The sequence below is a fragment of the Onychostoma macrolepis genome, chromosome 15 (genome assembly GCF_012432095.1).
Source record: "Onychostoma macrolepis isolate SWU-2019 chromosome 15, ASM1243209v1, whole genome shotgun sequence".
Taxonomy (NCBI): domain Eukaryota; kingdom Metazoa; phylum Chordata; class Actinopteri; order Cypriniformes; family Cyprinidae; genus Onychostoma; species Onychostoma macrolepis.
In genome coordinates, this window is record NC_081169.1 from 13,886,709 (window position 1) to 13,900,864 (window position 14,156).

At 35.6% G+C, this 14,156-nt stretch overlaps 1 protein-coding gene across 2 annotated transcripts in view; it reads right to left on the reverse strand.

Annotated features, from left to right (window-relative positions):
* Positions 1 to 476: 476 nt before the first annotated feature.
* The window catches only part of exoc3l2b (exocyst complex component 3-like 2b), a 32,042-nt gene continuing 18,362 nt past the window's right edge, over positions 477 to 14,156 (reverse strand). For both annotated transcript variants that reach the window (XM_058745212.1, XM_058745211.1), the window contains exons 4-13: positions 11,799 to 12,453; positions 10,196 to 10,310; positions 9,645 to 9,755; positions 9,032 to 9,132; positions 7,823 to 7,936; positions 7,604 to 7,739; positions 7,018 to 7,140; positions 6,492 to 6,647; positions 4,321 to 4,442; positions 477 to 2,286 (exon numbers count right to left, since the gene is read on the reverse strand). In XM_058745212.1, coding sequence (XP_058601195.1) covers positions 2,007 to 2,286; positions 4,321 to 4,442; positions 6,492 to 6,647; positions 7,018 to 7,140; positions 7,604 to 7,739; positions 7,823 to 7,936; positions 9,032 to 9,132; positions 9,645 to 9,755; positions 10,196 to 10,310; positions 11,799 to 12,453 — 1,913 coding nt within the window. In that variant the 3' untranslated portion in view covers positions 477 to 2,006. The remainder of the gene's footprint in view (positions 2,287 to 4,320; positions 4,443 to 6,491; positions 6,648 to 7,017; positions 7,141 to 7,603; positions 7,740 to 7,822; positions 7,937 to 9,031; positions 9,133 to 9,644; positions 9,756 to 10,195; positions 10,311 to 11,798; positions 12,454 to 14,156) is intronic.

The window sequence follows — 14,156 nt, forward strand, 5'->3', positions numbered from 1 at the left end:
ATGTGTTTTGATCAGTAGTTGTTTTGTTTAAATTTTGAATTTAGCTAAAAAGCATGCTGTTAATTCGCAGTGATGGTTTTGTCGTTGGCAAGAAACTCATAGGCCCATGGCTATACAGAAATCGACTTTCAAATAAACCTAGTTGGAGTACAAGGATGTCCAACAAAACAGTTCAAATAAATAACAAAGACAAACCTTTCTCTAAAAATATGATTGATTACTGTACTCCTCACTATTATAAATAATATTGAGTGTGTCTAAAGCCCTTGCGCATGCGTCTTTGGACTAGCGCTCAGCACCAAGGACAGCGGCGACCAAAAACACGGGCAGCCTGGATGATGATGATAATGATGATAATAATAATGGGCGATGATGTGATGTCAAAGCCAGAGAATCACAGCTACACACAAGATCCCAGTGTATCTGACTTACTGTTGTAGTCAGTGAAAGATTTACTCATGAACACACACACAGAAACTGATCCGCTGTCATTTATTCATATGTGATTTAATATATGTACACTGTAAAATATTTTTCTTCCTATAACCAAAATATCAGTTTACGTCAAAGTCTTAAGTCTTTCAATATGTAGCAACATGCAGAGTACCCTAAAGTTTACTGAAATGCTCTTTGATTTCTTTTCCATGGCGCTCACACAGCAACATATACAGACTTATGCTGAAAAGAAGAGTTGGATGAAAAATGATATTTTTCGAAGACAAACTCTGTGCCACAGTAAATGCAGAATACATAAATGTTGTTTGAAAAGTTCTGTCCATCAATATTTAAGGTAAACACACCAAAAGCTTCTATGGCTGTACATTGAGCACAGTGTCTCTAAAGTGATACAATTATTCATGAATTTAATTTTTTTTTTTTTTTTTTTTTTTGGTTGTAGTTATTTGTGCTTGGATTGGTTTCCATTGTTGTTGTTTTTCAGTATTTATTATAGATTAATGAAATTACTGGTGCAATAAATAAGTCTTGCAATACATAAATAGTCCCTCTTGATTTCTTTCACAGGTAAATCTGAGTGATCTCAAACAAAATACATTTATTTTTCATGACAAGATAATAGATGACTGGACCACAAAATCATCCATTTAAATATGATAAAAATAATTGAAAGATTAAAGATAACTGCAATTGCTTAGTACCTTAAAATCAGTCTTCAGTCATGTGCAAAAAAAAAAAAAAGAACACAAGTTCATAACTATCAACTACTGTCACAAAAGTCAAAATGATAAATGGTATGATCTAGAAAAAGCTAAAAATTCCCAAAACCAAGCAGTGTTTTGATCAGTAGTTATATATTTTTTACATTTTATATGCACTCGGACCACTTCAATTTAAGATCCTGAAAGACATTTCTTAGAGATGTTTGCACTATATATTCAGACAATAACATACATCAATTCCATAAAATAAAAATTTAAAACATATAGTGGCCCCAAAGATTATTTGGACATTTTTAGATACACAGAATGTATGACTTTCATTGTATTAACAATGAAATGAGGCTAGACCTTTTCACAGACCTCTTTTTGACATTTTTTGCTCTGACTTTTAACCAACTGGTCCTGAGACAATATATGAACGTGGTCCACTAAAATTCTACAACTACAAAATGTCATTGATCATTTAAAACCTTACAAACTTCATTTGTAAAATGTTTTTCTTGAAAAGCGTGTTTTTACAAAAAAAAGAAATTTCTATAATAAATGCCACTTGGTTTGATATTGTGTTATATAATGCAAAGACATTCATACATTTTTAAAAGTGCCAAAATATTTTTGGTGCCACTGTATCTCACACAAGCCTTTGCAATGTTAGTTGTGCAAAAACAGTTGTAGTGATGCCAACTGTAGTGTCATTTTTTCTTTTTTCTAAGAGAACCTGCAATCCTGAGCATCTGTAAGATGTCCCTACTTGTCCTTACGATATGACAATGGCACTTTAGAAACAAATGCTGTGCTGATGGTCTCCAGTGCTCTATGAGTGCTGGGTTACAGCATGTCATCCTGGTTTTCCCTGGCTGGAGTCCTTCTGCGCCGGAACCGCATGCTGGAGAAGAGGGACGAGGCGGTGAGGGCCACGCGGCTCAGGCCTACATTTAGACAGTGTACTTCTGATGTCACTGGCACCTCAGCGAAGAGAGCCCTGTCCCGGGACACCCGCATGACGCTGTCGCTGTTCTCGATGTCTTTCACTATATTCAAGATCTCCTGCCTTTCTGTTTGTCGGGTCATCCCACGGATATTGAGTATGGCGGAAACATGCTTCCTCCTGCAAAACACAAGAAAGATTTATTCACTCTTGACTCGTGTATGAGGCATAGTCATATTAACAATAACTGTACTGCGCCATAATAAGTGAAATATTGCATCTATTGCATTAGTCAAACCTTAATATGGTTTCATTTTGAGTGGTCAGTGCTGAAACTATACTGGAATAGACCTTCATTAAGTGAATTTCTCTTTACATGCTTTGTTTGTCTTAAAGTACAAGGCAATTTTTTTTCAGAAAACTATTTTTTTGGTTTTCATAACTTGCAAAACTTGTCTAAACTGAAAATTCTTCAAATACTTGAAGTTTATTCTATAGATTTGTCAAACTGTAAATTGAATTTAAAAAAGAAAGAAAGGATTAAAACAGGTTTACAAATTAAGATTTACGAGAGAGAGAGATTCTAGAATTCATAGAACTGATTTGTTCTATTTTATTTAATTATATATACACATGCATGTATTTATTTATTATTATTTTTTGCTAATACATATCTGTTCTAGATTCAATGTAAACACTATGCTTTGGCAATACATTGTAACAATTGGCATGCCAATAAAGCACATGTTGAATTGAATTGAACTGAACTGAATTGAATTGAGAGAGAGAGAGAGAGAGCGAAAGAGAAAGTGAGGAGAGTCTATTTATCTATTTATTTAAACAAAAAGTTTAGGGTCAGTATAATTTGTTTTTATTAATACTTTAATCAGCAATGAGTGAAGATCAAAAATAGATAAAAATGGCAGTAACGACATTTATAATATTTCTATTTTAAATATGTGCTGTTTTTTAGAATGGCTGCTGAAATTCAGCTTTTTCATCAAGCAATAAATTACATTTTAAAGTATATTAAAATAAAATTTTATTTTTTTATTTTTTTAATTTTATTTTATTTTAAAATTTTATTTTTAAATTTATTGTAAATAATTGTAAATTGTAATAATATTTCATAATATTACTGTTTTTACTGTGATCAAATAAATGCAGCCTTGGTAAGCATAATAGACATTTCAAGAACATTAAAAAAAAGTTGACACTTTATTTGAAGGTATTCTTGTTACATACATTTAAGTACCGAGTAATATTAATTAACTACATGTATTTGCTATATGGTTAGGGTTTGGTTCAGGGTTACTTGCATGTAATTATGCATAATTTATTGTTATTACAATAGTAAGTACATGTAACGTAACAAGGACACATCAATTTTTTAGATTTTTTTTTTACCAACCCCAAATATTTAAATGTATTTATGTATGTTTCCCCCCGCCTCATTTCTTTTCCCAAAACAAAACAAAATTAAACTAAACAAGTAAAAGTAAAACCAAAAAAGGATAAAATATTAATACGATGTAAATGTTTTGAATTGGAATTGAAGTTCTTTATAATATTCTATAATGTACTGTATTTGTAATGTATAATGTATAGCTGTATATTTGTACAGCTGAAACAACATGGTGCAAAGAATCCTAATTTAACCTTCCCAGAGTTGGCTCCTGTTCATTCAAAGTTTCCCTAGATCATAAAATGTGTGAATATATGTACGGTAGATGGGAGAGATTCCAAGTGTTCATCAGTTTAAAACCCAAAGGTGTTGCTAATGCTAAAACAATGGAGCCCGCAGCACATCTAGGTCATGTATTTGAAGGTTCAAGCTTTATTTAGCACACATTCCACAAAAGAGAGTTTCCTCTGGATTCTGCAGCCGTATAGGGCTCTTGATTAGGCAACTGCCCTCTCTAGGTTAAACCATGGAGCTTTAGGTCAGGTCCTGGCAGGATGCCTGTGTTTTTGCGAGGATCCAGAGCTGGACAACTGTACACCTTTCATGCGAATCTGGGATAACCAAACAGACTCCCATAAAAATCAGGAAACCGCAAAGGTCTTGTTTGCTTTTACAAGCCCCTCTTTTGCTGTCAAACAGAATGACCATGTTTTGTCAGATGACCTGAGCTCTCTGCTTTTCGACCTCGATCATATCAGGGGCTACAAGGTGTCCCGGCCGAGCGGCACGCCGCCCCTCAAGACACTCACCGTATGTCAGGGAATTCCCGTACCAGGACGCCAACTTCCATTTGGATGGAGGGAGTGTCTTCCAAGAGAATGATCTCCGATAAGTGAGGAATTGCGCTGTCGAGCCAGGAGGCGGAGGATTCCTGGATGGGGGCACACAAAGATAACATCAGATCAGTCACCAGATCAATCTTCATATGCCGAGCAACTGGAATGTACAGATGAACGTTCAGATTAAACACAGCTGCCTGGTACTAAAGACGCTTTCCGAAAGTACATTATACAATGACTTCTGACAGATAGCCAAAGATCACAGTGCCCAAACAACTCCGAAGGCTATTTTTACCCTCGTCTCTCTCTGGAAAAACAAAAACCTAGAGGATTAAGTATAGGAGCACATGTTGTTCCAATTGAGGGTAAATATCTGTATGCCCATTACACCAAGGCAGTTCTTCCTGACTCTCAGTTTGACCTTAAAGGCAAGTCATGACTTCAAAGGCCCAGGACAGGACATTCTTCCATAAACAATGGCATCCTGTTGTCCACCGAGGTGACAAACGGATGTTTTAACTGAAGCAAGGGGCGGACACTGCACAGGGGAAAGGAGTGTTTGGGTGGGTCATAGAGATGCCCTTTGGAGCCAAAGCCCTATCTGGCCATCTGCCTCCATGCCCACTCCAGAAGAGCCCATTCTTCACAATTTCTTTTGTTTGGAAAGCTGTCAGCTAGAAATGGTTTTTGAGTGATTAAAACATAGCTCAAAGTAAGACGGACATTTTGGCAAGTGTGATGAATCTGGGAATAAGGATTTAATAAGAAAAATATATTTGCCATACTAATAAAAATAAAATTACGTTATGCTTTATTTTACGGTGTCTTTGTTACCAGTGTTGGGGAAAGTTACTTTTAAAAGCAATGCATTCCAGTATGAAAAAGTAACTTATTGAGTTACTTAGTTACTTGTTATGAAAAGTAATGCAAGTTACTTTTGCATTACTTTTTTGTCACCTGGTCTGGGCTTGATTTTTTTTTTTTTAATAACAAAAGTCCCAAAAGTTTTATTTTTGGCAACTGTAAGCACTTCTTCACATCAAAAGTGAAATTAATAAGCCTCAGGCTGAAGGAAGCACCTCTGTACCTCACTCTCAATTTCTCCCAACTCAGGGACAGGAGAGGTGTCGGTGAATAAATGGGAAAACAAAGTAACTTGCGTTACTTATTTGAAAAAAGTAATTTAGATATTTAATTGTAAATTTAAAAGTAATGCATTACTTTACTAGTTACTTCAAAAAAAGTAATCTGATTACATAACTCACGTTACTTGTAGTGTGTTACCCCCAACACTGTTTGTTACAGCGTAATTACACATTTAAATACTGATTAATATGAATGAACTACGTGTACTTACATGGTTAGGGTTAGAATTAGGGTTTGGTTTAGAGTTCGCTGCATGCATAATTTATTGTTATTATTATACTAAATACATGTAACGTGTAACAAGGACACATAAAATAAAGTGTTACCTAAATTGATTCAGAAAACAGTAAAAAAAAATCTTAGAATTGTAATTGTGGTTTCCCATTTAGTCCCATAAATATGAAACAAGTTGACCACCTCATATGTTACTGTAACATGGAAAATGTAGATTTTTAGGAATAACTGCAAGGAAAAAAAAACATTCCAAAGATTTTCATACTCTGCTGATCATACTGAAATATTTAAAATTTACCAGTACTAGCATATTTTATAATTATATCATAATTAATATTATATATCTGGCTGACAGCAGGGTTATTAACTAAAACAAAACAAAAAATAGAAACATTGCCTTGGAAACTAACTTAAATAGGTTTATGAACTAAAATTACTAACTGGAAATTAAGTTAAAATCTAAAGCTAAACCTGAAATAAAAATATATATATAAAAAAAATGACATAACATCACAAAACTACTAAAAACTAAACTAAAATTAAAACAAAATCTGAAAATATAAAAATAAAAGCTACATCTGAAATATTAATATAAATATAAAAACTGACTTTTTTTTAACAGAACAGGAGTGCATTTCACAAGTTCCGTCGTAACCAATAGAGTTATCAATGCTATCGATGCTTTCGGAAAACGCACCCCAGGTTAGCAGGAGGAATGAAAACCTTTTACTTTGATCTTTCATATACTGTAAGTGACTCACCAGCTCTTTAAAGAGTGTTTTTAGGTGCTTTCCTTCATCACGAAGGCGTCCAGCCATTCTCTTCCTCATTTTGAGTGATGTGCAGATGATTCTGCCCCTCATGATGGCCCGCACATATTCAGTCATCACACGCCGGTGCACCTCCACCACCAGGACCTAAGAGAACACAGTAAATAAGAGGCTTATCTCACAAAAAACCCAACATGATCATACATGAAACAGATATATCTTATTTCACCCATGACTGGCTGACTGTGCATTATCCATAGCTAAATCGACAATCGGACATACAACTGATTTGAGCTGAAATTGTTTGATGTAAAAAGAAAAAGTTGAGAGAGCTAGTAGATTTTAGCAGTATGTGTACAAAAATATTTATGATGAACCAATGCAATACAAGGGCTGTGTAGATACAAGAATTAAAGAATCAAAGCGTACCTGACAAAGCAGTAAAAATACATGTTTTTAAGAATCATTTATGATCAATTTGAGGGAGGAAGTGAATGTTATTGACGTCTTAGTTTACCTCATAAGGTGGATTGTCCATCCTGCGAAACTTCTTGAAGTGCTCTTTTATGAGTGCCTCGATTTGCTCAAAAGGCTCAGTGTTGCTCAGCCATTTTCGTTTAATCAGCTTATCAAACAAGTGCTACGTGAAATGAGACAGAACAATCTTAATTAGAAATGACATACACAGTACACACTGGAATGTACTATATTTGCCTTCACCAGGATGTGAGGGCTTTCATATTTAGAGTCAAGAGAGTGCGGCTAACTTCCTGTTCGAGCCCCATCTTGGTAAAAAAGGATGCAGCGAAACTATGTGGCCCATGAGAGCTGGTAATGCCAATCTGTACAGCAAACACTGTTCGGCGTCAGGCCAAAAACATCTTATTCACTAGTGTTTTTCACATAGTGCTGCTATTTTAGTGTCTCAGAGCCAGAGTAGCTGTGCAAAACAACATCCTTGAGAACAGCCCATAGGGGAAATGCTGATAAGATATTCTTTATATTCTTGGACAGAGACGCATGATGAACATAAGGTATTGAAATATATGTGCGTGCGTGCATGTCTATGTGAGGAAGTGTGGGGTGATCTGTGGCAGCCTCACCCTGATATGTTCAAAAAGTCTGTCGTTTAGCACTCGCACACTCAAGCTGACTATCCTGTCCAGAGCTGTGTTGGCTCTACGAATCGAGTCCTCGCTGGTTGAGGGGTCACACTGGCCGCAACGCTCCACAAAGCTCCTGAACACAGCAGTTTATATTGTAAAAACACTAAAATGATAAAAAAAACCATCTTGTACATAAAGGATTTTGAGGAAGCCTACCTGAACGTTGGACAACAGTTGACAAGTGCGATGGTTTTAGAGATGTAACCGTCTTCATTTAACTCACAGCTGTTTATGAGCATCTCATGGAACATCTCCACCTTTCTCTGAAAACTGCAGCAGAAACGATGTATTTAAGGATGGCATGTAGTTAGTATGACGCATTTCTATAGGAATTATCTAAGTGAAGAAAGAAAATGTATTTATCTAACAAATAAGCAATTTTTAAGCATTTAGGGCATTAAATAGGGTTAGTTGTTCATGGGTTATAATTTGGGCTCCTAACTTGGAACCCCATATAAAGCCCAATATATAATAAAACAATAAGATTGTGAACTGTTATCCCTAGTAATAAAGTAATATATTTAAAATACATCTATTTCATACTAAGTATAGTTTAAATCTATTAACATATTTACTTATCGCTTGAGACTTACTGATATAAAAATAATAATTCAAATTTATTTGGAGTAATACCTGTGCACAATGCATATTTCTTAATATTAAGCTTAAAATGTGTTTTAATGTCACTATTGATGAGGATTGTATGATCTTTGAATAATATCAGTCTTTAAATGCAATATATTTAAAGTGTACCTGAAGTATATATGCAATAGTTCCACTTTAGCACAATCAAATTTACTTCAGCAGTACTTGTTCCAAATAACTGTTCCAATTTAGCAGACTTTTAGGTATACCAGTTTAGTACAACAGGGTATTTTTTTTAAGTACATAAATATGTACATGTATTTGTAGAATACTTAGCATGAAATAGATGCATTTCAAATACATTTTAGCATATTTATTTTTCACAAGGGATTTTAAATTAAAATCTATTAGAATACATTTTAAATGTTTTTTTATTCCTGTGATGGCAAAGCTGAATTTTCAGCATCATTACTCCAGTCTTCATTGTCACGTGATCCTTCAGAAATCATTCAAATATGCTGATTTGCTCCTTAAGAAACATTTTCTATTATTATCAATGTTGAAAACAATTGTGCTGCTAAATATTATCTAATAAATGCTAACATTTTTGTACTATTTTTTTCTTTGATGAATACAAAGTTCAATATGTATTTGAAATAAAAATTAATTTGTAACACTGTAAAAGTATTTAGTGTCACTTTTGATCAATTTAATGCATCCTTGCTGAATAAAATTATTCATTTGGACAGTAGTGTCATATTTCAGGTATTACTTTCCCACCTGTATAGGAAATCTGCCAGTCCATTGAGACTGCACTGAGCAACCCGTGAACCCAAATCTCTGTTTACAGCTGCTGATCTCTCAAGGTCCTCTTGTAGCCTCTATAATCAAAAATATAAGAAATATGTTATTCACACACCAGTAAACACTAAGTTAATTAAAATCTGTTAGAAAATTCCTCAATTTAGTCTTGAAATATATTGCTCAATGCTACTTCACCAAACAAATTAAGTGACTATTTTCTAATTTCCTTACTATCATTCATGACCACTAGAGTGCAATACATAGCCTGCAAAAACAATGTGCTGTAATGGAAACATGCTCACAATGGGAAATGTTTGTTTATTTTGGTTCCAGCTAGGAGACGATTTTCTTGTTACACAGAGGTCCATGGATGCCATTCGGCATGTCTTACGTTTTGTTCTAACAACAGACCCAGTGTCTCAAACCTGCTGCAAATATTGCAGATGGCCAGGAACAGTGGGCCATTATACACAAAATCAATACTGAGAAAATGGATTAAAGTAACATGTGATATCACATGCTCTGACACCATATGTCAAGCACAATATCCTATTTTATATAGATGAGCATAAATGGTCCCTGCGCTGACCTGAATAACAGTGCGAGCCAGAGGTAACTGATATTCTTCGATGTTCAGGGTGTCCAGCCATCTCTTTTCCTCCTCCTCCAAAACCTGAGACAGCTCATTGGTCACTTTCCCCTGGAAAACATAACATTTCAACACACTCATTAAAAGCGTCCTTGCTGTGAGAGGGGGCGGCCATATTGGGGCCTGTATTGGGTATGTATGAAACGACAGCATCCATAAGGAAACAGTCACTACATTAACACATTCATGACATAAAGTATGAGACTAATGTCACCATTTTCAGGATGGGCTTAAGGATTATTAAAAGACCACACATTGATGTTGCTTAATGAGCAAAGGGGGAAAATATGTTGTCAAACTGACGCCTATTGTGTAGTGCTCATTGTAGACAGGAAAACCGCGTGCTGACCCTGAAATGCCGCACTCTAATTGACCGTGCAGGTTGCAATGACCAGCCATATCTTTGAGTGGACAGGATGTGCCGTTGTTCAAGATACACAGAAAATGCTAGAAGATACTTGGGGACGAAGACTGGGAATTTCGGTTCTTACCCTGACTGAGTTGAGGCAGTCAAGCTCGAGTTTTTCCACCGTCTCCGCTGGCAGCAGTGGGCCAAGCTGCGCAAGGTTAATGGGTGTTGTTATGGTGACTGTTCCAAGGACATCTCTGCAGCAACAACAGGAAGAGCAAATCACAAACTGAGTCTGGACTTCACTCATAAGGAAACATTGAATTATGAAGGAACAGGAATGGGAAGGTACAAGAGTGGCTTTCACCTCTCATATCAACCAGAAGCTATTTATAACAATCTGTTTTAGGTTTGCTGTTGCTGTATGCGGCTTGACAACTGGATACAGCCAGTAATACTCAACAATACAAACTACAAAACAGGCCATCGCTAATGTACATTGCCACCGGATTTACTTTTTATATCGTTCAAAATTTTGGGGTTGGTAAGATAAAAAAAAAAAAAAAAAAAGTAATCTCTTATGCTCACGAAGGCTGCATTTGATCGAAAATACAATAAAACAGTAATATTTCGAAATCTTTAAAATAACTGTTTGTAATTTATTCCTCTGATGCAAAGCTGAATTTTCTGCTGCCATTATTCCAGTCTTCAGTGTCTCATGATCATTCAGAAATTATTCTAATATGCTGATTTGATGCTCAAGAAACTTTTCTTACTACTATCAATGTTGAAAACAGCTGCTTAATGTTTTTGAAAACTGTAATATATATATATATTTTTTGAATTCTTTGATGTACAAAAATAAATGCGCTTCACGATGCCATAGAAGAACCATAAAGTTCCATAAAGAACCTTTAACATCTGAAGAACCTTTCTGTTTCACAAAAGGTTATTTGTGGTGAAAGAAGGTTCTTCAGATTATAAAAAGGTAAGGAAGAGTTGGTTCTTTAAAGAACCTTTGGCTGAATGGTTCTTTGTAGAACCAAAAATGGTTCTTCTATGGCATCGCTTGAAGAACCTTTTGAAGTACCTTTATTTTTAAGAGTGTATATAAAGTTCAAAAGAAGATTTATTTGAAATAGAAGTCTTTTGGAACATTATAAATGTCAATACTGTCGCTTTTGATCAATGTAATGCATCCTTGCTGAATAAAGTATTAATTTCTTAAAAAAAAAAAAAAAAAATGTATATGTATATGTACACATGACTCCAAACTTTTCCTCTAAATGAAAAAAACAAACAAATTATCTGTAAAAATCTGTTCACTAACTTCATTTCAACACTGAACAGAAGATTGAGATATTTTCATTCTGTTTTTCTTCACATATATCAAGCTTTAAAACATGACAAAACACCATAAAATTAATCCATATGATTAAATATGCTAAATTCAAGTCTTCTGAAGTCATATCGCAGGTTTATATAAAGAACAACCTGTAATTAGAGTTGCCAATCACAAATCTTTAACCTTCAAATTTCATTTGTACACGTACAAAATTCTAATTTGCTGTTTACTCAAACTTGTCACGCAATATTTGAATATGTCTTCAGAAGACTTCATATGGACCACTTTTAAAGTCAGCCTGTGGTCACTGTTTGGTTTCTTTTATGGGAAAATGTTCTCATACCGGTTTGGAATCGCACTGTTTTGAGTGAACAATCCTAGTCAAACTGCTGGTGTTTACCTATTGTAAATGTTGTAGAGCCAGTCTAGCAAAGAGTATATATCAGTGATTTGCAGATCTCCATTAGTGATAGCCTGGAGACGACGGGTAACAGCCTGATGGTAGCTCTGTGTGTACACTTGGAAGGAGTCATATTCCACAGGATATAAAGACACCACGTTACGCCGAGCCGCTCCGAGGTCCTCCACCATACGCACTCTTAGCTTATCCAGGTAGGCTGCGAGCTCACCCGCCTGTGCTTCTTCATGCTGGGGTAAGTTTGCATCTGCCAAGTCGACCACCGCCTCCCTCCAGCGTTTCTTGAACTCCCTTGGCCGTGGGCCTCCTGGAGTGGCTCCTTCACTCTGAGCCCAGTCCCGATCGGCTTGCTCCTCCTGCTGAAGCACCTGCACCACCAGGCCCAGGTTGGGCCCGGCGGTGGGGCTACGCAGAGACTCCCTCACCACGTCCCACAGCTCTTTCTGCAGGGCCTCGTACAGCAGCTCCACATCTTTGGCTTTGCGCCGACTGCTGTCTTTGCTGCTGGGACTGCTGAAATCCTCAGTGCCCCCTGCCGTCGGGGATTCGGCCTCCCTACACTCCTGCTCCAGCTCCAGAATGTGAGTGTCAGCCAAAAACAAATCTCTTTTCGTCACCAACTGCAGGATCTCCAATACTGACAAAACAAGATAAAGAGTTTATGCATTAATCACACAGCAGAGACTGAATACTTAATTCTTTCATTGTTTAGTCACCAAACCGTATACTGATATATTTACATGGAACTCACAAAAAAATTATTTGTAAAATACCTTCATTTTAAATTAGTAAAGAATAAAGAATATAAAAACACAGTTATAAAGTACACTAAAATAGCCAAAGGTTGTTCTTCATATGAAAAGGCTTGTGTGCCTAATTATATTATATTACAAATAATTCTATAAATATTATTAATTCACAGCATTTCAGTATATCATATGGGTCTATTTCGAATTTTTATTATAATATATATTCCAAGTTAAAAAAGGGACATAAAATGTAGATTTAGTGACATGGACAAAACATAATTCAATTTTTAAATCACAACTAAAGGACAAAATTCATGATCGTGATTCATGACAGGCCTAGCCATAGATCATATTTGTTTTGAGAGCTGCAGCGAAGATGAAAATAATGATACATAATGACAGATTCTTTTTTATTGGGGGCCAACAATTCCTTTAAACTCTGCAGCATGTTAATGTAACTAATACACCTGAAGTGAGCAAATTTAACTTCTTAACTCAAAGCTCCTACTTTTAGGAAACTGAATACCTACACACACAAAGCAGACACATAAATGAGGATTTACTTCAGACAATGTGCTGGAGGAACAACACTGATTTCCATTTAGGCTTTGATATCCAAAGATGTTTTGAAAATGTTCTCATCATAAAGTTTCACTTAAAATGCAGCACATGGCGCTATTACTTTCGTCAGTGTCGTACAGGGATACTGATTCACAGCATCTCTGGAGAAACGTTGGTTTCTTCTCTATTTGAAAAAGTGCACTTCAAAAGAATCATCTGGGATTGTTTTATACCATGCACAAATCAGCAATGATAATTGTCACGGAACAGAAACTGAAAGAGCAAAAAAAAAAAGTGTCTGAACTTGCACTTTATGATTCAATATATGTTAATTGGTTAATTAATCTTAACCAGGGAGTCGGGGCCCACTAGGGGGTGTTCAGCAAACTACCATTAAAATAAGCCAAAACAACTAAAAATCAACCCAATAGACATTTTTATAATGCATATATGTATTTCTAAATATGCCAAGCTGTAAAAAATTTCATTGTTCGGTAAATCATGAGAACTTGAAAAACCATGGAGCAGTCGAATATAGTTGTGGGTCTGAGAATGACAATGTGGGTCTGAGAACCACTGGAGAAGATGGATGAATATGGGAACATTATTTTGGCCATTCAAAAGTTCTTCAGAATTCCCCCATTAGTAGATTTCATGCCATTAAAACCTAAGACATAAATGCAATATATCTTCCAGATGGTCAAAAGGACTGCCAATGCACTCTGCTGGCTATAGTTTATAATGATCTCACTTGTGTTTCTTACATGTAGCAGCACTTTTTGACATTCCAAAGAAATCTTTGATGAAGCAGACGGGCTCTCATTGAGGTCAGCGCTCACACCCATCCTTCATTTCCAATCCTTTCCTTTGGGATGAACACATTTACTTGGGCTAACAAATTGGTCTGATTACTAGTGATAGATTTTGACAAGCTTCAAGTATTCAATCATTATTTACATACATATTACATCAGTGTATAATATATGCTGTAAAAAATAAAGTTTGGAATAATTAAGTATTTGTTCAAAAA